General features: G+C 35.3%; 3 protein-coding genes across 5 annotated transcripts in view; 2 read left to right on the top strand and 1 right to left on the bottom strand.

The window, feature by feature from the left end:
* The window catches only part of CTL5 (C-type lectin 5), a gene marked incomplete at its 5' end in the record, with an annotated part of 26,629 nt that extends 5,136 nt beyond the window's left edge, over positions 1–21,493 (top strand). Inside the window, 4 exon segments of the mRNA NM_001046786.1 lie at positions 9,752–9,860; positions 19,216–19,395; positions 19,962–20,098; positions 20,802–21,493. Of these exon segments, the coding sequence (NP_001040251.1) occupies positions 9,752–9,860; positions 19,216–19,395; positions 19,962–20,098; positions 20,802–21,047 (672 nt within the window). The 3' untranslated portion in view covers positions 21,048–21,493.
* Positions 21,369–25,484, bottom strand: LOC101744759 (uncharacterized). The gene is made up of 5 exons (XM_004929169.5): positions 25,050–25,484; positions 24,750–24,950; positions 22,977–23,123; positions 22,795–22,909; positions 21,369–22,723 (listed from the first exon to the last, which is right to left on the bottom strand). The coding sequence occupies exons 1-5, from the start codon at positions 25,200–25,202 to the stop codon at positions 22,320–22,322; spliced, it is 1,020 nt and encodes a 339-aa protein (XP_004929226.1). The 5' UTR covers positions 25,203–25,484; the 3' UTR covers positions 21,369–22,319.
* LOC101744619 (zinc finger protein Xfin) overlaps positions 24,823–25,484 on the top strand; it is a 30,490-nt gene continuing 29,828 nt past the window's right edge. For 2 of the 3 annotated variants that reach the window (XM_062668108.1, XM_062668109.1), the window contains exon 1: positions 24,946–25,123. The gene's annotated coding sequence lies outside the window, so the exon portion shown is untranslated. Of the gene's footprint in view, positions 25,124–25,484 lie in introns of all 3 variants that reach the window. The other variant, XM_062668107.1, reaches the window with a different exon arrangement.

Below are 25,484 nucleotides of genomic sequence, written 5' to 3'. Positions count from 1 at the left end.
TCATTTCACGCCGTCGTTTGTAATTAGCAGGATTATGATGATCATAGTTTCCTTATTGATACGCGTAATGTACAAACGTTGAGAAGTTTACGTTACATTGACGCTTAGGTAATTGTTTACTTATGCGCGCGTTGATGTCTTTTCTTGCATCGTGCTCAACATAATTGGGTTATTATTGTAATCGAGGCGTACGTGAGATTGATTGTCTATTGCAAGAAGTTACTCAATATATAATGAATTGTGATAGGTTAATTTATCTTATAATATAATTGGAGAATTAGTCTGTCACTTTTCTGTTATAACATTGTGACATAACAAACAAACTATAACTATAAAGCAATAAGATTTAATATTATAAAGAGAACTGTGTAGCTGACTGAAAAAAAAAAGTCTTTTCAATTTTACAAAACTGACAAGAATGCAATATTTTTACGTATGACGTCATTTGTCACGATATAATATAATATAGATTAGATACTCTATTATTATATTTTTTTAATCAGTATTTTAAATATAAATCTTTATAATTTTACGGCGATAGTTATCGAATGACTGTTTAACTTTATCTAGTGTTCGTTCAATCATTAAAATTCGACTTTAATCATTGAAACCTCAAAAATATCATTCAATACATTTTCTTTTTTGTTTTATTATAATTTTTAATAACGTTCTAATATATATTTGATATTTCATATTATTTACCAAAAAAACTTCAGCTGATAAAGTAAATAGAAAATACTACACATACCTTTTCGTTGTAAATAATGTATTAACAGAATAATATATTGGAAATCGCTTTTAATAATAAGGTCGCTTCTTATACTTACTATGGTTATATAAAGAAAGCTTTATTTAGCAAGCAGAGCATGATATAGAGATAAATGATGTATGTGTCTCTTGATATTCACAATGAAAAGTATTAACTTTTATTAAACTTAAATTAAACTTATTATTAAAATAAATATACAGTACTTTTTACTAAGAGTCGAGTATAGTGTGTGTGAACTCACACGTTTAACAATCAAAAACATAAAGGCAATTAATTAGTATAAATTATTTTAGTTACATCTTGCATTTATATCCTTATTGTACACAGAAAAACGAGATAAAGTTATATTATAACGAACTATAGATATTCCTTACTTAGTCTTTATAAAGTATGAAAATCGCGAATTATTCGCAACGTTAAAATAATTCACGTTAAAACAATTCGTCGCAATCAAATGATTCAGGCGCGACGAATGTTATCGAACATAAATTTTATTGATTCATAAAATTTATGTTTATTGTAAATGAAATCGAAGGCAAGGTCTCTTTGTAACGATTAAACCAAACATCGATCGTCTCCGAGGTCGAAAATGTTATCGAATAAAGGTTTTATTAAATCGATTCTCACGGGGACATCTTTTTGTTTTTATTTGTATAGTCATAAATGGACAGATGAGATCACGACCTACTTATTCGGTAACCGGAGGGGGAAGGTGATGGGAGAGATGTGCAGTCCACCAACAAGCGTTTTTTAAACGCTTCGCTCCCGCCTTTGCCTTTCATGAGCTCTGTTTCATGCGAGTTTCGGACTTGGGTTGTTGAGCTACAGATGGTTTTAGTCGGTTCGACTCCGACATACCCCACCCGCCACCCCCAGTGGAGGGTGGGAGTCCGGCGATTTCCTCCTGACCAAAAAAAAAACCCGGTAACCGTGACAAATTTCAATCGATTTGTCCATACGTGCTGTGTAAACTATATTTCAAACGAAATGTGCATCCGATAATTTTTTGAAAGGAAAAAAAATTGAAAATGAAAATCGAACATCGAATTTTAAGAAAGTACATTTTGCCTAGTAAAAAAAAAACGTCACTAGCTTCGTTTCTGGATAGGCGAGCTTAGTCTATTATCTTTTTTTTATTAATTAATTCTCTACCATTATTACTACGCGATTTTCGCGAGAGATTAATTACGCGAACAGTCGAAGAACCTGTTTTGTTTTGTGTGTCGTTAATTACGCGAACAATCGCAAGAAGTGCGCTCACACAACATAATACAATTGAGACTACGGTTTCAATTCTCTCGGTGGATTAACGATATGACTTTGACGTTATAACAACTTCATATCAGGTAGCCTAACCTACAGCAAAAATGCTGAAGTTTCCCCAAAATTTCGAGAAAATTCTCTGATGTGTATTGGCCTTAATTTTTTTTATGAAATCGACAACCAGCGCCTTCGGATTGTCTTAGAACATATTCGTGACATTGATCTTGCGAGTCACATGACTCGAACATTTCCTAATAACGAAAACACTGGAAATATAACATTATCTATATATTAATACGTAAAGGAAAAACTTTGTATCCCTTTTTACGAAAATTGCGCGGACGGAGGAGTATGAAATTTTCCACACTTATAGAGAATATAGAGTAGAAGTGCACAGTGCTAATATTTTTTTAAAATAATGCATAAAAGATACATTAAATCAATAAAGAAAACATTACACACACTACATACCATGTATTTGACGCACACACGCATGCATACTATTTATTGTCAAACTTTTGTTCTTGACGTCTGTTGTCAAATTGAAAATAGATTAAATATTGTTTGTCTTTGTTAATATTTTTTATAGTGTCGTCTTGGCGAAATTTGTGATTATAGAAGTATAAAATACAATCATAATAGTGTACAAACTTACAATTCCAATTAATTAAAGTCGAATTTCGACTACTGCGGGACCTCTAGTACAAGTAAATTTGTCACTTTCACGCAACGTTGCTTATGTCTGCATTGTGCTCGTACCTGACGTTTCTATTGTATAAATTATGTGATTATTATTTTTATACAAATTTACATACAATAAACAAGCCAACGATTTTAGTTTGATTAAAATCATTACTGTTTTATTGTTCACATAACATTGCTAAATATGAATTTATACTCGACAGTAGATTGTAATTCTAAAACTTTAAATATAATTCCAATTAAAATTTTAAAATACAAATGATTTATAAATTCGTCAATCGCTATGCTTAATGAAAATTATTATAATTATACTAACTGACCCGGCAGGCTTCGTAATGCCTCAATCGATAAATAAAATAACTAAACTTTTGTATAAAATAAACTTAGAACAAACAAAAGGAATCCGTCCGACGGGGGACACATCAAAGGATAAACAAAATTGATATTTTTATTCGTTTCCGAGCATTTTGATACTTATCTACCCTTTAAACCTTCTCTGGACTTCAACAAATAATTCAAGACCAAAATTAGCCAAATCGGTCCAGCCGTTCTCGAGTTTTAGCGAGACTAACGAACAGCAATTCATTTTTATATAATATATAGAAGACTAGCTGACCCGGCAGACTTCGTAGTGCCTCAATCGATAAATAAAAGACCTAAACTTTTGTATAAAATAAACTTAGAACAAACAAAAGGAATTTTCATATTTATCTACCTATTAAACCTTCTCTGGAGTTCTACAAATAATTCAAGACCAAAATTAGCCAAATCGGTTCAGCCGTTCTCGAGTTTTAGAGAGACTAACGAACACAATTCATTGTTATATATAGAGATTATAGCGGCGGCATTAACGTATTAATTTTACTAAAAGGTAAACGCATAACTCGAGTCTGGCCGTGAGCTCATTAAAAAAAAAATCGAATAAAAATAATTTATTAAAGCATCCTCCAAGAAATTCGAGATATCGAATTCTTCGAACCGAACTCATAGGATCATTGCTTTCATCAAACACAGGTCACTTAGTTATATCTTCACAAACGTTTAAGCAAACACCGAATCAGACGTTGAAGTTGAATAATAAAATTTCACCAGACCGATGACAGTTCAGACCCGTACCATGTGTTTACGATGTCGGCAGCAATTCGAATACAAAACGTGTAATCGGTTACGTACACTCGTAATGAGCTTTCGCTTTTAATATCACGTTTTATGCTAACGAAAGGTTTTTTATGCCTCGAGCTGGTTTTCTTAATGTCGACTCACAAAAGACGTTTTTTTGCGACCAATGACTTAATAAAATCCGGTTGCAGTGCTTAATAATAATATGTCTGTATAAAATGAATGAAGGATGTTGATCGAAAATAGGTCATTTTAATTTCTTAGAAGTTTACATACAATACTTGAAGTCGTCGTGGTCTAACGGATAAGACGTCCGGTGCATTCGCGTTGAGCGCGATGCACCGGTGTTCGAATCCCGCAGGCGGGTACCAATTTTTCTAATGAAATACGTACTCAACAAATCTTCACGATTGACTTCCACGGTGAAGGAATAACATCGTGTAATAAAAGTGAAACCCGCAAAATTATAATTTGCGTAATTACTGGTGGTAGGACCTGTTGTGAGTCCGCGCGGGTAGGTACCACCGCCCTGTCTATTTCTGCCGTGAAGCAGTAATGCGTTTCGGTTTGAAGGGTGGGGCAGCCGTTGTAACTATACTGAGACCTTACAACTTATATCTCAAGGTGGGTGGCGCATTTACGTTGTAGATGTCTATGGGCTCCAGTAACCACTTAACACCAGGTGGGCTGTGAGCTCGTCCACACATCTAAGCAATAAAAAAAAAAAAAAAAAAAAAAAAAAAAAAAAAAAAAAAAAAAAAAAAAAAAAAAAAAAAAAAAAAAAGTTGGTGATACTCTGTCCTTGTCCAAGGCAAGAATTCAATGTGATAGTTTACGTTTTTTGTTGGATAAAAGTGAGAGAGAAAGAGAGTGATTTTGTCAGAAGTTTGCTGTGTAGCGTTTTTCGCGGATTAGAAATGCTCATATATGTGACATTGGTAGAGAGTCGGCGGTAGGACGTATGGATGTTACCACGATGTTACCTATTTCTGCCGCAAATCAGTCGTGCATTCCGTGCATGAAGGCTGGTACAATCGTTATACAATAAATTTGAGACATCTACCTGGTATCTCAGGGTAGATGGCGGCATTTACGTTGTGAAGACGTTGTGTAGTCCGTGTACTCCTGTTATCATTTAACATTAATGCGCTTTGAAAACCATTATAACTTTAACTTTCTTTTGCGTAGCTTATAACACTGCTAAAGGTAGGTCAGGTTAAGAAAAAAAACCTCCACAGTTTAAGAACTAAACAGAAAACACGCATCCCGATATTTTGGTCAAAGTAATCAAATTATTGTATTATCATCGTCCCTTGATACTTGTGCAAATTTTGAATTTAATCGAATCTCTTGATATTTGTATTAATATGGTAAAAAAAATACCTTAAATACATAAATATAGACACAGACCATGTCAATAAAATCGTTACAAAAACAGTTTAATCACGATTTAATTTAATTTAAATTGCGAACATAATTTCTTGTCTATTAATTGCCTAAAAGTCATTTTCATCATTTATTTCAATATATCAAACGTAAATTTTTATTATACGAGTATTGCACAATGAAATTTTGTAATGACGATGCAAAATGACGAATCTAATTTGAATTCATTCAAGTTCCTAAATGAGAATTTATAAATAGATATGTAGTAGATATAATTACGTTCATGCCTAACACGGAGCCCGTAGTGTTCGGCAAGGCTCTAGACAAAACTTCGAGCACGAAGAATCGGGATCGTGACCAAAACCAGCGGACTACGGCCTCGGGCTCTTGCAAAACCCCGTGGAAATGTATTGTGCCTCAGTCTGAACTAAATACACGATTGGCAAACAGATTCGCGAATACCATTGAACCGCACGTTCGCGGAGAGCACACATTGTTTGCCGTTGTAACGATTACTTGTTCATTGTCTATTGTAGTACGACTACAGTTTTATTTAAGATAGGCATCTGTGAAATATTGCCTGTCGCAACAGAAATTGTCATGCACGATAAGTACCAATAGGACTAGGCGGATAAGCTCTCCAAAACTTAACACACTTTCATTAGCTTGATCCGTAGCTGTAATCCTTATACATATGTAACGGAATATTTCAACTTTTTTTTTATCAAATCCAATACGTCGGATAACTTCCCTCTTATTACACTGCATTATTCTTTAATCGTGGAAGTTATTTGTGAATACGACCTAAGTACGAATTTGTATAGAAAAATTAGTAAGTGGCTGCAACATTTGGCCCTCAGTATAGTCGCTTGATATAAGTACACTGGGTCTTATTCTTAGGTCATCATGATTTTTTTAGTTTTTAAACTTAAATGCTCTACCAGATCTTAGTAAATTCTTTCAGATGAGCTCATCCCCCAGTCAAGGTCAGTAGTAAGAATAGCCCCTCGAGGCTACTGACAAAGCCCTCATGGCTAGTAGGTAGGCAAAAAAAAAGTTTATGGACACTAAAGCGATGCCAACGCCAAGCCGAATGTATCGCCAAACATTGTCATATACAATGAGAACCGTAATTAAACTTTTCCAATGCATAGCATTAACCATGTTAAGGCACGGAAGCTAATTAAATCTAACCATGAATGATCAAGATAATAATCAAAGACCTAAGCCGTGTAGGTGATGATGCAAATACGTAGCTCATAGACGCGGTGAGATCGAGATTACCGCCTACGTACGTGAACGCTATGCGTATGTCAAGGCCAATTCGTACCCTTCCGTGGAAGGTACTCCGCCTGACGACAGCCAGTTTCCGGGTACAAAGCGTGCCTTCACGACATCTACGCAAACACGTTTTTGTTCTCTACTACGACAATAGATCCTTTTTCCATACAGTCGTTTTGTTTGTTCATCTCCTCGACATGATTTGGTCATTACGATTTCATATTGCGATTATGCAAAGATAAGCTTAAGTCAGAGGTTCTCAGTGATTAGTCTGTCTGGGCATTAATCAGAAATCCGATACGGCTATGTTTTTCGGTCATCTCGAATCAATACTAAAATGTCCTGTCGTCTATGCGTATATAGCAACTTCAACTATAAAAATATCTCCCTTATTCAAGTATTAGATAATGTTGCAAGCCCTTCCGGAAAGGTACAAATCTGCTGCTAGTTTTTGGCGTGAAGCAACTATGCTTTAGGACAATGGTACAGTCGTTGTCTCATAGTGGACAACGGTATCACATTATGTTGTCTACAGTGTCCGGTGCCGCTAATATTAAGAAGGTCGTAAGCTCCTCTACCCATTGATGTTTAGAAAAATATACCACGACATTACGGTTATTAGGTCGAAGTTTCGTTATGGTTGTAGTCACCATGTCATGTCACCTGGGGCATCGCGTCACGAACACGCCCAGTCAGTTTGCGGCGGTCACCGACACACTTACGTAACGATATGGTAACGTTGCTGGTTGACCAACGAGACAACTTATCTTACAGCAACATCTGAAATAATCTCTCGGTTTATCTTTGCTCAGCGGGTGACATCATAAGCTAGTGTTTGCATTTGACCGTCCACCGCTACGTAGTTGCCGAGAATATTGACACACTGACCTCCGGGATACAAGGGTAGCACATATTAATGATGCTATTTATCTATCTGAGCTATTGGACAAAGAAATAGTGTCATAAAGTTGGGGCGTACGAAATGCAGTATGCTGGTCATTTATCGGCTGTCTAAAGTGTTGGTTTTTTTTTCTACCAAATCGTTGGTAGGCTACTACCTACCTACCAAGGCTATTCAAGCAACGTTTTGGATAGGTAGGTGAGCTCAAGGGCTCAACCTGGGAGAATCGGCTAACACTAGCCCTAGCAAGAGCGCTTCGCTGAATCTACCACCGGATCAGAATCGCGACCCACGAGAAGTTCCGCCGAGAAACTCAGTGGGCTGTGTCTGTGAGAAGTTTTCGGAAATTGAGAGGTTTTCCTTAAAGCGCAGCTGTGTGATAATATTTTTATGCAACTACAATAAATATTACGTAGGTAAACGATTTATCAAAACCTTTGCTGTGTTAATATATTTAAAGAAAACGAAAGCCAACACGCAAGTAAATATGTAAAGTGGGTAGATACAATATATTATGTATTTATGCAATGCACTCTACATAATTTAAACCAGTCTCAGAGCTGTCATCTCAACGGATTTGCAATAACTTATTACATATTAACTTGATATCCTTTGCGACAAACGTAGGTCGTTATTTCGGTACATTTTAATTTTTATTTATAACTAGCTGACCCGGCAGACTTCGTAGTGCCTCAATCGATAAATAAAAGACCTAAACTTTTGTATAAAATAAACTTCTCTTTCTGGTCGTTCCCTCAATGCTGAGGATCGTGAATGTACGTCAATCTTCTCCACTCGGTTGGTTAAAAAAAAACTTAATACAAACAAAAGGAATCGGTCCGACGGGGGACACATCAAAGGAAAAACAAAATTGTTATTTTTATTTAATTCCGAGCATTTTCATATTTTTTTACCTTTTAAACCTTCTCTGGACTTCTACAAATAATTCAAGACCAAAATTAGCCAAATCGGTTCTGCCATTCTCGAGTTTTAGCGAGACTAACGAACAGCAATTCATTTTTATATATAGAGATATTATAACTCAATTTGTTAACATAATATACACATACCTGCATATAGGAGATTTCACATAAAAAATATAATCACAGGTTTTTATGCAAGTGATTGGGGGCTATTTGTATTCTCTCTTACTTATTTATTGTAGTATATGGACAGGTTTTCGGATGATCTGATTTTAAGTGATTACCAAATTTCATACATTCCATAAAATGTTTACCTTTTCTGCTTAAGGTATGAGGTAGAAGTACCTACTTACTGAATTGGAAAAACGGCTTCTTTCAAACCGCACGCAACGCATTAATCTTCGTGCCACAAATCATTACTCAATTAATGGCAACTATAAAATTTTTCAAATTAACTGTATTCGTAGTTGTTCAAATTTAGAATGACATTTTAAAGATATTTGAAAAATAAATGAACCGTATACATACAGTACATGTACATAACATATAAATTTCAGTATAATTTAGATGAGAAATTAAATAGGATTATAGCAGAAAAAAGGATTATAAAAACTGCAGATAAATCCGTGTCAAAGCGGTTTCGTCAGTGACACTACCCCACATTATAAATATTTGTAATATTTGGGTTTTCTTGGTGATAGGACGTCTTGTGAGTCTGCACGGTTATGTATTACCACCGTGCTTAATTCTGCCGTGAAGCAGTAATTGCGTTTCGGTTTGAAGGGCGGGGCAGCCGTTGTACTGTAAAAACTGAGATCTTAGAACTCTTAGCTCAAGAAAGCATTAACGTTGTAAATATATATCGGCTCCATTAATCACTTAACACCAGGTGAGCCGTGAGCTCGTCCACCAACCTAAGCAATAAAAAAAAACGTGTGGCACTCGGGAACTGCCGCGGTAAAGCAATAGCTTTACCGCGGCAGTTCAGAATAGCATTTTTTATCAAGTTATGCAATTATAATTAGACAATGATAATTTAATATTAAAACAATAATAAAACAAGACCAAGCTTTATTAAACATTAATAAAAGCAAAACCTTAACTGTCCTCTTCACACTCATAAGCTAGACCGCGCGAGAGAGAGATGGGCAGACTTTTGATGATGCGCATGCAGTGTGACGTCACGCCACGCGCTTATTCACAAACACTACACAAGCGCAACGTGTGAATGTGTTGAACGCGAGCTACATGGTAGGCGGGGTGAGGGTTGCAAGGTTTTTTTTCGTTACGGAATTTCATGATTCGATCGCCGCGCTCAAGGCCCGCGATAAAATCTGTGCAATAGCTTAAAAAAACTTATTTACTGGCACCGGCATAATAATAATTGTTGTTGATATTTGTCCACAGATGCAGGCGTGGTTGGTGGTGGCTTTCGTAGCTGCGTTGTCGGTTCTCGCGACCGCACAGAAGCCCGGTCGTTTCCTGTCGCTTCCCGTTGCGCATAAATGTGCTAACAGTAAGTAATTAATAGCCACATATTACGCCACTGAAAGAAAAAGAAGTAAAAAAAAATTAAATATCGCGTAGCATATATTCGTGAACATACAAGGAAGCGGAAGGCGGACAATATACCGGTCAACGTTCTCGTCGAACCCATCGCTTACGCGAAGGGTAAATTAACCCTCAGACACAGCCCGCTGAGTTTCTCGCCGGATCTTCTCAGTGGGTCGCGTTTCCGATCCGGTGGTAGATTCTGCGAAGCACGGCTCTTACTAGGGTTCGTATTAGCAACATCGTCAGGTTTGAGCCCCCTAAGCTAACCTATTAGTTAAGGTTACGCTGATATAGCCTCTCTAGAGAATCTAGACCATCAGCTTAGGTAGGAAAAAAAAAGTTGGTGTTGTTGTAAAGCAGCCTTTCCCAAAGTGGGCAATAACGCCCCCTTGTGGGCATTGCAGGCCTAAAGGGGGGCGGTAAAAGACCCAGAAACAAAATGGGGCTGTTGTGTAGGCTTGGGATTTGTAATTTCATCTAGGATTCTTAGACACTGACTGAGCTCTCGGTGTAGTAGTTTTTAGGTAGGTGAAAAAATGGGAGCGCTAAAAAATAATTTATTCTCAAAGTGGGCAGTAGACAAAATAAGTTTGAGAACCACTGTTGTAAAGCGAAAGTTAAATAGATTTTTACAAATTGAGACCCCGTACATTTCAATCATTACTTATGTCGTTTTAGTTATACTCACATAATCGGTTTGAGATTTAGAAGTATGCAAGTAAAATTGATTTGGGTATAAAGAAATCAATAGAGTAGAGTGTGTTGCCTAGATGAGGTGTAGTCGTGCCACTACACTGGGTATTTATTCAAGGACACGCATCAATTCTAACAATGCACCTAACGCTTTTGCAATAACAGACTAACTAATGAAGTTCTTTTAGAAATCGATGTTCAATTGTTTTTATCCAAAGTAGGTACCCAAAATTTAGGATAGGTAGATAGGTACCCAAAATTTGTAAGTTGGAAATTCTTCAGCCTCGCTGTCTTACGCGATGTCAAGTGTTCATGTTCAAGTGCTCTCAATGGAAAAATCTACAATTTTTTATTTTTACGTTGTTTAAAATAAACACTTCATGAATTCTCAGACTAGAACTGGCGCCTAAACTTGGAACCGAAACACGACCGGTTCTCTAAATTGAGCTAATCTACATAAATGTACATCAGTTCTAAATCCGGACTTTTCTGTAAATAAATCTCGTCGTTTATATGTGATTCTGTTTTTGATTAAGTGATTTTGTCTGTATGAAATGATCACATGCATTGTTTCAATTCAATAAAAAAAAAACTTAGTGTCGTAAAATCATATTTAGGGATAATGTTAGTCTTATTACATAAAAACAGATAAAACTAATTTATTTTATACTTTTCGTGGTCACTGATGACTAAAGTGTTATTCGTCGAAATATTTTGACTATTGTGCCAACTACCATCTAACCTTTTTATTTTTTTTTATTGCCTTTATAGGCAGACGAGCATACGGCCCACCTGATGGTGAGTGGTTACCGTCGCCCATGGACTTCAGCAATGCCAGGGGCAGAGCCAAGCCGCTGCCTACTGCTTCTAAATATAATCTAATTTTAAAACTCCTCGCGTTGTTTCCTTACTGCTGAGGATCGTGACCATCATATTTCGACAGGATTTTACTTCTTGTAATGTCTCTCCAGCGCTTCTGATCATTGGCCGCATGATGGGCTTCGTGGAATGGGATCTCTAGTGTGGTGCGGATTAGATCCAACCACCTTGTCAGACTGCGCCCGCGCGGTCTTTTTCCCTCGATTTAAATTTTAAAACGAAGTTAAATTAATACCGCGTAATTTGACATTTCGATGGCTAGCTCCAAATATGACTATCCGTAAATAATGATCGCGGCCTACGTTAGTATCGAGAATCTTTGATCATAAAACGAGTTCGGATTATGCAAAAGGAGTAATAAATTAAATTGACGATTTACATTTTAGGTTAATTTAGTCTTCATCGGAATGGACGTTAAAATATTTTAAGTATTTAGCCCTTCTAATTAATTGACCACTTATTTAAGATGAGCGTTGATTTAATTGTTCACTATATATTTTCATGGACGTAACGAATTTGCAGAATTTCACAGATACCTTATTGTTCTGTAATGCAACGAACTCTGGAATTAATCAGACTGCGTTAGTTTTTTTTTGTCAATTACATGCGTTGTAGTTTTGTTTTTGTACCTAACTATTGTTTCATTTTAAACAGTGATATTGTCTACATCCACAGAAGTCGTGTTGCTCATCTAACTCATTTAACATGATCAATTACATAACAATTGAATTATTTAATAAAAATAAAAATAAATCATTTTAAATATTGATAATAAAATTATGGTGATATTCTATATGGAACAATATTTTTTAGTTTTCTATTGAAGCTCAATTACGCAAAGGAAGTGTATGCACGCAATCCAACAAACTTGTATCCAAACAATAGAACATAGACAAAATAATTTATTGACCTTCTTAAAAAATAGTACACACAACATTTTATAACATACTTTTTTAACATTAATACATAAAATTCCTGTTTTAACGTAAAACAGTGAAAAGTTCGTTCGAAATACGCAATCGATTTATTATAATTTATTAATTAGGCTTACATTGCCCTAAAGAAACAATTTCAAGCTTCTAACAATTTCCTTTTCTATTGGGAACGGTGAACGTTCTCGTGTCGTTGACCTGTAGAACTGAGGTCACGACCTGCGAATCGAGGTCACAGCACCCCACACCCCAGCCACCCTGTTCCCAATCTCTAACTAGATTCATTTATAAATAAAGTTATAGAGGAGTTTCCGAAATGAAGCTTAGCGTTAGCGCTGGTGATCCCTGAGACGATATTATTTAAAAACACCAAAATCGTAAAATTTTGTTACTAAAGTCTACGTGCAATGTCAATTGAATTCAAAATCAGCTGATGCGAGGGGTCTACTGCTATTCGCTTTAGATTGCGGATTCATCAAATATGAGATTAACAGGAAGGTGGTAGGACCTCTTGTGAGTCCGCACGGGTAGGTACCACCACCCTGCCTATTTTTGCCGTGAAGTAGTAATTCGTTTCGGTTTGAAGGGTGGAGCAGCCGTTGAACTATACTGAGACCTTAGAACTTATCTCAAGGTGGGTGGCGCATTTACGTTGTAGATGTCTATGGGCTTCGGTAACCACTTAGCATCAGGTGGGCTGTGAGGTCATCCACCCATCTAAGCAATAAAAAAAAAGCATAATTCCAATATCATATAACGTTGATGCTATAGGTGCACACGTCTTTTAAGACAAATACATTATCGTCTTTTTAACTTCGGAACGCCACTCGTGGTTTGTCTCTCTAATAATAATAAAAGATTTTGCGCAAATGTGAGCGCACATTTACAGATCCCTAAGGTTTTTAGGTCACCTTAACAGTTAGGGTTTCATTAAAAAACAGTGTGTTAAAAAAACTAATAACCAACCGTATGATAGTAGTAAAACATCTATACCTACCTCCATCCTGGTTAGTGGTGGTAGGACCTCTTGTGAGTCCACGCGGGTAGGTACCACCGCCCTGCCTATTTCTGCCGTGAAGCAGTGGTGCGTTTCGGTCTGAACGGCGGGGCAGCCGTTGTAACTATACTGAGATCTTAGAACTTATATCTCAAGGTGGGTGGCGCATTTACGTTCTAGATGTCTATGGGCTCCAGTAACCATTTAACACCAGGCGGGCTGTGAGCTCGTCCATTCATCTAAGCGATAAAAAAAAAAAAAAAATCCTTTGATAATTTTCGATTACTTAAAAAAGTAGGTAAATTAATTTATCGTATCACGGGATTGTTTTGAATTCTTAAAACAGAGTATTGTATTGATGTAATCCCGTAAACCAATTACAATAATTAGCTATGTACCGCTAAATATTTATTCTGCAAAAGATTTAACAATGAACACTAAAATCTACTAAATAGTAACTTTTTTCATATAAATGTATTTTAATTTGTTTTTATAAAAATATATTTCGACCATACTGTGAGCCTCTTACTTTTCATCATATTTGATTTAAGACACCACAAACGTGTATTTTAAGTGAAAATAGGAAATAACTTTCGACTTGTTAGAAATTTCTCTTCAACAATGCGTCAGTCATGTCGGCAACTTTAAGAGTTCAGGTATATAAGTTATTTTATTATAATAAGATAATCTTTAAAATGTGCAACACATAAATCATACAGTAAGTACAATATAGTAAACTTTTTTCAAACATAGAAAAAAGTTTTGACGTGACAACGTCTTTTTATAATTCGATGGAGCCGGCTGCACGCACGAAAAGACATGACTCATGCGGCGCTACCTCGCTCTGAGGCGTTCCATTTAAGGCTAGAAGTGTAAGCGAGAACGCGCAACGAGCGACAAAGCGTTCGACATCTGTCTCTCTCCTACTTGAGTGAGCGATGTATCCGCGTGGACAGCTGCTATACAATAATACATTTACATGTTTTCGTCAAGTATGAAGTTCAGTGAAAAGTGAATGTGGTTTCAATTGTTTATAGCAACGATAATGGCGATAATTGAAAAATGAAACCATTCCATCAGTATTTTCTTATGACGTTGTCACGTTCAACTATCGTCAGTAAACCGACTTTACAGACAACCGATTTTTTTATCAACTCGAATGATCATTCTCCTTATAGTTTTCAGATAAACATTTTTGCAAAACTTGATTTGTAGATAAACGAAATTGAAACGCGCGTCGTGAACTGTATTTCACAATATAAGTAGGAGTTCTATTTAAACATTCCCAAAGCAATTATGTAAGTGTCCGTCTAGCATACGATTACCTATTCTACGATTTGTAAACACTCAATGTGAACTTAAGCGTTACTTATCTTCAGGTTTTGCAATGGTCAGGGCCTTGACAGCGCGCTGCATCTCCACAACACTGTTGTGGATACGAATTTCGGTTCTGTATGGTCGTTAAACTTTTAAGTCGGACACAGTACATTTGGGAATTCAAGTAATGTCATAAGGCGGATGACGGCATTTACGTTATACTGTCTTTGGTTCACTTGGTCCATGGGCTCATTCGTCAATTCACTGCTATAGAAAATTAACATTAAATAAACTAGCGGATGTAACACCAATGGAGGTATTATCATTACATAGCTATTACACACGATCTTCAGGCCCTAAACCAGGATTCCCCGTTCAATGGGAATCAAAGACACATAATTAAATATTTACCTACAGAGATATTAAGCATCCAGCCAGAGAGCAAACAAACCTGTTCATCACACGAATGTTTGCTCGATCTGTGAATCGGACCCACGACCCTCAGCCTCGGGTCGTTGACTAATGGACCACGGAGTCACTCAAACATTAACGTCAAAAGAATCAATTCTTGGATTAGTCACTGAGTAATGCATCAATATATTAATAATTCATCTCGACAAAATCAGCTCGTGTTTGATGAGTGTGTATCAAAATCTCTCTTGTTCTTAATTCTTCATTATTTTCCAAAAAAAAAGTACGTCAATGAAAATTAAAAAACAAGGTATATTTATTATTTTGCTCTTTTGAAAAAGATAATGTTCATTGATCACTTAAATTTTGTGAGATACTTTACTAAAAATTGCATTTTTATGTTTTTCCTCTTTTGAATTGCTTAGACATGAATTAATAATAGGATTTCATTGTTGTGGCATACCTAAAATATTTTAACAGTCAATTTTTGCGCATCGAAATTTTATTGTCAATCTTAGATCTATGTATCTATGAATGTTTAGAAGAGGCTTCTAGAAAAATCTTAGCTCTGTACCTAAGTGATTGAATTTAAAACTTTTGTGTTGATGATCATCAGAATACACCTGTTTCGACACATCGTAGACATCTCGTAATCAGTTTATTATTCTCATCACATAATACTGTTCAACACTATTTTATAGCGACTAGACGTTCATTCAAATTACCTTAATTTAAGTCAGTTTTGCAACAGTAACCCATTAAATAACACGATTTTTCAAAATTCCAGTGTTTCGAATAAAATAATAATGAAAGACCTACAGTACAGTTGTTAAAAACAATTTGTTTTCTTCTGACTTCTCTTTGTGAATAGTCATAGCCTTCTTTATAACTGGTGGATCGGTATATGAGCGTTCGTCAGTCTGTCAGAACGCAAGGTCTCAAAAACAATAAACAGCCATGCCGCGTGTGAACTTTATCACATTCACATCGTAATCAAACCTCATTACTGATATCTGTACAGTTGCCTGTAATTATTCATTTCGCAACCTGACTCGCAACGAGATTGTATGAAATTAACTTAAAAAGCTTTTAGTTCTTTACAGTTCAATCAATAGTTATTACGGAGTTAATAGATTTAAATTTCAACATAGATATAGATTCAAGGAGAATGTTAACTGATATAATTTCAAAAGTGTATATTTCATAGTTTAATTTAAAACAATTCGAAGACATCTAGAATTTCATCGAGGTTTCTGGTATAATTCTAAAAATCGTCGCAATATGGATTTGGCCTTGACTTGTCCAGGAGCCGCTTGTGGGTCCGAATGTTGATTCAATTAAAACATTAGCAATTTATGAGGTGGTCCTTGGTGTACCTACCCACTGGTAATTCATAGGCTGTGAGGGGCAGATATCAATTTTGAAGTAATTACGTGCGAGCTTAATAAGTTCATAAACATCTACCACGATGAATCGACAATTTTGTGTAATGAAACCAAATATAAAAACGGGAATTTTCAAATAGCTGAGTCTTCAACCTCATACTAATTAATATGAGCGGCGGTGGCATCATGATGTCTACGGACTGCAATAAACACGATGTAGGTATATCGTAATTAAAAAAACATCGAGACTAAATACGTAAATTAAATTATAAAACAATTTGTACACGCTCAAAGTTGAAGTTGAACGCTGAAGTTGTAGTGGCCTAAAGGATAAGACGTTCGGTGCATTCGTGTTGAGCGATATACCGATGTTCGAATCCCAGGCGGGTACCAATTTTTCTAATGAAATACTTACTCAACAAATGTTCACGATTGACTTCCACGATGAAGTAATAACATCGTGTAATAAAAATCAAACCCGCAAAATAATAATTTGCGTAATTACTGGTGGTAGGACCTCTTGTGAGTCCGCGCGGGTAGGTACCACCACCCTGCCTATTTCTGCCGTGAAACAGTAATTCGTTTTGGTTTGAAAGGCGGGGCAGCCGTTGTAGATGTCTAAGGGTTTCAGTAACCAATTAACACCAGGTGGGCTGTGAGATCGTCCATCCATCAAAGCAATAAAAAATAAAAATCTCTCAAATATTAATCGATCCTTTGACACGTAACATTACGAACCAGCAAAGACACTTTGCAGATATACCCGACTTTCCCCGGGTCATGTAATTAACTATTATATGATAATAACCTCCATCCATCTTTACAAACTATCACATTTAAATTGTTAGCAGGATTGTTACTGTGTAGCACCGGCTCAGGTCAACGTAACTAAAAAATCGCAGCCCACCAAGTTTCTAGCCGGATCTTCTCAGTGGGTCGCGATTCCGATCCGGTGGTAGATTCTGCGAAGCACTGCTCTTGCTAGGGCTTGTGTTAGCAAAAATTCTCCCAGATTGAGCCCGTGAGCTCACCTACCCGTCAGTGCTTAACTGGAATAGTCTCTTAATCTTACCAGCGAATAGGTACGAAATATAAAAAAAAAACAATGGCAAATGTTGCATTATTCTGAGATTTTAATGAAGCACTCATTTATGTTATTTTACGCACAAGGCAACGAATTATCAGCAATAATATAGTCGTAATGATATTTCTCGTAGAAATATATACATAGTAAGTATCCGGTTGGTGATCCTTGGCCCAGTTGGCGCCCGCGTGACTGACGCATCTGTTTGCTTCGGCGTCGGTCGACGTCGCTGCAAACCGCTACGCTGTTGCATTGCAACATCGTCTGCCAAAATCATCAACGGCATACCTAACGCGACACGAGCTTAAGGTTACGTCCTTAAACGTTAATTGAAAGAAAATTAATAAAGCACTTTCTTTTGCTGTTCTTAAAACGATTCTCACATGTACGATTCTCTCCATTTTCACTGGTGGTAGGAACTCTTGTGAGTCCGCGCGGTTAGGTACCACCACCCTGCCTATTTCTGCCGTGAAGCAGTAATGCGTTTCGGTTTGAAGAGCGGGGCAGCCGTTGTAACTATATTGAGACCTTAGAAATTATATCACAAGGTGGGTGGCGCATTTACGTTGTAGATGTCTATGGGCTCCAGTAACCACTTAAAACCAGGCGGGCTGTTAGCTCGTCCATCCATCTACACAATAAAAAAAATAAAAAAACATTTAAGCAACTATTGATAAATGTACTTATGTCTGTACATGAATATTTACGATATTAAATTAGTAAACAAGGTAAACTAATTTAAATCATTTTGAAACTGTATCAGTGTCGCTAAAACATTCAAATAAACCACCTAATTATGGAAATCTATCAGTTTCATAAGATTTACCTACATATTTAAAAAAAAAAACTTTTTGTGACTTTTATCTTTTCCAAGTTAAGAAATTTGATGTATATTTAAACAATTAAACTACAGCGTGTGTTTTTGGTAACAGATACTCATTGTTTTAACGTTAAAATTAGTAGAAATTGCAAACTTTTTTTTCTTAAGCCAAACTGTGAAATGTTATGCGGTTGTAAAGATTATGTAAGATGTTCGTTGCACAAGTAACCTTACCGCTTTACTGCACATATACAATATATGACTACCCAATGTCATGACCGTGATTGATTATGATGAGTACATGACCCGTGGCGTGAGGGTCACCGGGATTGCTGTTCCCTGTCATCACATTATTACGAAAAATATGAGGTTAATTGCTATTGCATCATTTGGTTTTTTATTATATACGATAATGTTATGTTACGCTTGGTCTAATCAAATATAACCATCGTACCTATTTCTGCCGGCAAGAGGTCACGCCTGCCGGTTTGAAGAACAATTGTTGTACAACACAATTGAGACTTCGACCACATGACTCAAAGTGAGTAGCTGCACGTTTACTCAGATGTCTATGGTCTCTTAACACCAAGTGAACCTTGAGCTAATTCAACTCTGTAGGCATTGGTAGGCAGCGGCTTGGCTCTGCCCCTGGCATTACTGATGTCCATGATCGACGGTAACCAGTCACCATCAGGTGGGCCGGATGCTCGTCTGCCTATACGGCAATGAAAAAAAGAAAAAAAAAACATCTGTGTAATAAAATAAAAATGTTTTCTGTAATACCCCCTTGTTTAAACAGGACCAAAGGAATTCTTTTACCAAGGACACAACTACTTCTACAGCGGTCACGTTCCCGAGCTAGCCAACCGGAAAGTAGACTGGTTGGACGGACGCAACATTTGCCGTGAATACTGCATGGACCTCGTCTCTATGGAGACCCAGGAAGAAAACAATCTGATCTTCAAGCTCATCCAGCAGAGTGAGTCATAAGCCTTCGACGTATAACGATTACTAAATTTCAAAATACTTAGGACCGTTAGTTTAGTTTTACGTTTTGATAATCAAAATCAAAATTTATTTTATTACATTATTTGGTCGTTGTAGTTTCATAGCACTTACGACTTGCACAATTTGCAAATGAAATACGGCTCGGTTACATTGAATGCAATAGCCGCGTCGACATCATCTATGCAATTAAAAAAAAAAAAGAATTCTCAAGGTGGGTGGCGGTATTCTTGTTGCGATGTATATAGCATAGATTATACACTTAATATATTCGAGGTAGCCACTTAACACCAGGTGGAAATATAAAAGTTAATACTGAGAAAGTAAAAACCGAATTAATGGAACGTCTTAAGAGTTACGTTGAAACATTCCATTTCTAGGTCCAAATACAAGTCAAAGGCGTGATAAAAAGGGATTGGACTTATTTATAAGCCGAATAAGATTAAAAACAAATATTTACATACAATCATTTAATGCAATGAAAAATGAACACACACACACACACACTGATGAAATAAACAATTTTTATTTTTATTTTAGACGATGTTCCCTACATTTGGACATCGGGACGTCTATGCGACTTCAAGGGATGTGAAACGCGAAAAGATCTCGAACCCAAGAACATTCTCGGCTGGTTCTGGTCCGCTAACCGAGAAAAGATCTCGCCCACTAATCAGGTTAGCTAACACAGCTCTACGCATACCTTTTATTTTCATTAATCGTCTTTTCGCATTAAAAGTACAATTTCCAAAATATTCGAAATTGAGTTAAAATGCGGAATCATTTGGTATCACCAGTATTTTTCTCATAAATACTGTCAAAAGAGCGTAGTTTAGTTTTAGTTTTTTTTTAGTTTACTTATATTTTGACTACCTACTAATAACAAAATTAATACATAATTTTATCTTACTTTAAAAGATAGATAATGTAACTGGTAAAAAATAAAAAATAAATGTTGCAAAGATGATTAATATTATAAATATCATATGTTAAATCTTTAAAGCACTCTTCTGTAAAATTTTGTAATTTTTGAGATTATACAGTTTTAATGCGAGAAGACGAATATGTAAGTCGGAACCAATTCCTATTACATGCTCGTTAGAAAATACCAAGCCCGAACAATATTATGAATTGTACAATACTTCATTATGAAATATTTAAAACACAAAGTCGAATAGTTATGTGAAAGTATTATTTGCATTTTGAATAACCGTAGTTGAACGAGATATGTAAATACATAGGCGCAGAGATCAACGAGACTCGAAACTTTTCCTTTGTAAATTCAAACCTTTATGCTGATTTTTTATTTTTTATTTTCGTTCGCAATTCTTGCCACAATCAAAAAATCACTTTAACGATAACCATTTTCTGTTTAAATAGATACCGAACCGTTGGGGCTACAACCCTTGGTCTCAGACCGGGCACAAGAAGCAGCGCCAACCTGACAACGCAGAGTACGATATCAACGGTACTTCGGAGTCTTGTTTGAGCGTCCTCAACAACGTTTACAACGACGGCATCGCCTGGCACGACGTAGCCTGTTATCACGAGAAGCCCATCGTATGCGAAGACTCCGAGGAATTACTGAACTACATCGCGAGCAATAATCCCGGTCTCCGTCTATAATTTCAAATCCCGGAACTAATTAGATTTCACGATGTTTTGCAGTTACCATAATTTCTCATAAAACTTAAAAGATGTCCGGACATGTTTCTTATACGCCCATACATTGAGGGCTTACATCAATCATATTTATTTTAATGAAATACATGGTCGTCGTTCTCAAGCAACATGAACATTTGGATCTCTTAATCGCTGCCTCTAACTTGGTTACGAAACCATTACAAAAAAAACAATGTACCTTATTTAAGTATTAATATTAAGTATAATTACATAATAAGGAGTTTATTATTTTATATTTGTATATAAAATAAAAATAAAGAAATAACAACAACGCTCGTTTTATTTTAAAACAAAATATGGTGTTAGTATCGACAAACAATATCACATTGTTGTCATAGTAATTTTAGCTACTTAATTAAAACAAACCTCTGTATTGTCATACTGGATTCATGAGAATCGAATTAGCGAATTAGTTTGAAAAAAAAACTACGAACTTTGGAATAAACTTTGACTTTGAAAAAAAATGGACGGTTTTAGCAGATATTTAATAATGATTTACGTGTAATAGTTGACAGATTACAGTACAAAATTCGTGGAGTGCGTTTGTGTCTAAAAAATAATGTCAAAGGAAAGTACCTACATACTCTAAAGAAACACTCAATTTCGAGTAATGTTTTTGTTTTTTGTTTTAACTACTCTCTCTCTTTTACTGATTTTTAACTATTCTTTTGATACTTCGAATTACGTAAACTTACCGAAATCTGAACTTAAATGCCATTTCAAATTGCCAATCAAAATTACCAATGCCAATCAAATCCAAATTTCCGTACTTAATGAAGAAAGAAATTCTAAAGTACAAAAATTACAAATACCAAAGCTTAAAAAATACTATCCATATTCAGAAACAAAACAAGTCGTGTAAATCAACTTAAAAAAATCAAATGTGTAGCAAATCTCGCCCGGTGATGCTGATATGGTCTCTAAAGATCATCAGCTTAGGTAAGAAACTCTAAAAAGAAAAAAAAATAACGATTTGAATTTAAGAGACATCGTAAGTCTTGGTGAGTTACTGAGTAACTGCATTAAATACGCATGCACATAGCAGTCTCCGGCAATCTCTATTACAACCATAACGTTATGATTATTATTGATGTAATGCTAATGTCGCCAAAACTTTATATAAATAAATCCAAAAAAATATAAGCGAAAAAATCAAACAAAAATCAATATTTTTAAAATAACAATAAAAAAAACTTCAATAAAAACAAAGAAATATCAATTATGAGTAGATCCTAATCTGGTCGTAGCTCTTCCGATTGGTTTAGCATTTTTGTATTTTTCACACATTCTAAGATCTCTGATTTTATTCAACAACAAATTCAAAGCATTATACTCCTGACCCGCTATAGTAATGTACATATTGGAGTACATTTCTATTTCTTCAAATGTTAATGTGTAGATTGTTTTCTGTTCCTTTAATTTTGCGTTGACCACAGTGCTGCCATCTTCCGAAGCACAATCGGACTTCCTGGCTTCACAGATGTCAAGAACCTTACCACAAATACTATTATATTCTTCTAAAGACAAATTCGTTGAAATGTTAGGTATGGTTACATTTGGTAAAGGTTTTAGCAGGCACGCACGATGTCGTCTACGGTTTGAGTATAGAACCGATAGATCTAAAAATAAATAATTTTACTGTTGTAATCTACAAAATAATTACATTTTTTCTTATTCTATCAATACTTACTTTGAATGTAAGCGCTCTCATTCTTTTCTAAAAATACTGGCCATCCTTCTAACTCGTCGACAATGTTTACGAGAGAACTACATCCGCTTGCTTCAAAATACAAATTTCCCAACACCTAAAAGGTTTCACGTGTTTTAATGTAATCCTTCATGAATATTCTAAATTTCGTAAAATTCACTTACTACGTCGTTTTCTTTGGTAGAAATAACAGCCACAGGAACAAAATAAAGCCGTTTGGAATACTTTATGATCTCTTGCATTTTTTCAATGGCACCTTTATTCCAGTTGGTACAAATCTGATTCTCAATCTCACAACTTTCATTGATTCTCTGAAAACAATATTCAACGTTCGTTCCGTGTAATTACAATTACAATTGTAGAAAGGATCAATGTGACCTTGAAATTTTATTTCCCATGGCTACTAAGGTAATTGGTGATATGGTATAGAGAATCTTAATGATAATTAGCTATCTCGCTATTAATAAGAAGATATACGAACTTTTTTTCATTCGTGTATGGACAAGCTTTTGGCCCTCATGGCGTTAAGTGGCCAGCACTGAAATTAAACATGGCGACGTGAAATCAGTCACATCCAGAGACATGGCCAAAGTCTCAATTGTACTATACCATGAATATCCGATCATTAAACGGGTTTCAAACAGGCCATGACTTCGCGGAAAAATTGGCAGACTAGTGAAACCTATCCCTGCGGCAACGTAATACGTCTGTTATCAGATAACTGCGCAAATAAAAAAAAAAGGTTTGATTAAAATCACAAGGTAATTAACTATTAGTTTCGTATTTCCTTGATAAAAACTTTAGTGCGTCATTTGTACCTTGACATAGTCGAATACTTTGGAAGTCATAATCTTCAAGCCAGGACGACATGAAGTGTATGATACACGAGTTTCGTTCTGTTTTCGATAATTGTGCATATAATGCTAAACAGCCCTAAACTTGTTAAAATGTAAAGGCAATTTATTGGATTGAGATATGAAGAATAAATAATAAAATAATTGACCTGTTTTGTTACTTTTAACAAAATATTAACTCCTATTTGCATTTTTTACCGATGATAGGACGTCTTGAGTCCACAGGGGTTGGTACTACTACCCCGCCTATTTCTGCCGTGAAGCAATAATGCGTTTCGGTTTGAAGGATGGGGTAGCCGTTGTACTGTAAAAACTGATACCTTACAATTCATATTTCAAGGAGGGTGGTGGCAGTTACGTTATTGATACCTATGGACTTCAGTTATTACTAACACCAGGTGGGTGGTGTGCTGGTCCAAAAATGTTATTTTTATTTTTATTAATTTAACTTAAAATTGATATTATTACCTTTTAGTAAAAAAATGTTTCAATCCATCACAACTTTCAAATTTGTTTTTTTATGCACGGTATTAAATAAAACTATGCCTTACAGCGCCATCTAGTACAAGCTATTGTCAAAGAATTCGTATTATAGTTCTATATAGGTAAGATGGCGCTAATTTCATTAAGTTTATTAATGCTATCAAGTTTTAGGGGTTTTTTCTACAGAAGTACTAAATATTAAAACCACTTTATCCAAACTTAATACGTACAAAAATAATACATATAGTACAAACTTATAATATTTTCTAATAATTTATTTGGATGTATTAGATTAAAAAGGAGGAATGTTTGATTATAATTTTAATAAATATTAAAATCTATAAATAAACTGATAAAAAGTCAATTAATTTATGTCATAATGATTCAATACACATTGGAAATGGATTACCTATTTAATAAAATGCTATTTGAGGACATTTTCAATGCACATCAAATGAGATACTTTTTTACAAATATCAAATAATATCAAATAATTATTCACACACTTAAGGCAGTTTACCATCATTAAATTTATTAAATTAATTTAACATATTTATTTTGGTTACTTGAATGATAATTACTTATAAAAGTGCAACTTACTTTATCCAGAGGCATGACTCCATGTATACTGGCTTCAAATACTTTAGTTGGCAACTTTTTGTACTCTGGAGGTAGGCTTATAAACACAGTTTTTTCATTAGGTCTTAAATAAATACCAAAATCTATTAACCATATTAAGCACTGTGATTCCATAGTAATTATACCACGCGTCCACCTGCTTTGCCATAATACTGCGACATACTGTTTATCGAAAAAAAATTCAATTAATGAAGAGATAAAAAAGGGTTTTCTAGTTTAATGTGTGAATGAACTTGAAACTTGGGTAAAAAAAAATCTTACTTGGCCGTGATTGACTTTGGATGGATCGATGCTACTGCCCACATTTGGAGACGAAAGTATTTGGTCATTTTCAGGTAAGTTAATTTTCTGACTAGCCTCAGGCATACAAAAAAAAGAAAAAGGGTTTATAAACGTCGTTATGTTAATGTTCATTTTGTATAATAATACACTGAGTGAGAATCGGTACCGTACAAATAATAATTCGAACTGTTTCGGTTGAACTAAACGCTTACGTTGGTGAACTTTTAAATATGAATTTTACGAATACCTACATTAAAATATCTAATATCAATTTCTTATTCGGTACAATTTGCATATATCGGACTTACTATTTTCGCGCTAAAAACTTAAATAAGAAAAATCAAAGTAAAGTAAAAAGATAATATTTTAAAAGACGTTTTATGGTGTAACCACAGCGAGAAGCAAAAAACTAGT

This window comes from Bombyx mori, chromosome 4 (assembly GCF_030269925.1).
Source record: "Bombyx mori chromosome 4, ASM3026992v2".
In the NCBI taxonomy this organism is placed as follows: domain Eukaryota; kingdom Metazoa; phylum Arthropoda; class Insecta; order Lepidoptera; family Bombycidae; genus Bombyx; species Bombyx mori.
Note: the sequence above shows the minus strand (reverse complement) of the source record. Positions and strands in the feature narration are given on the sequence as shown.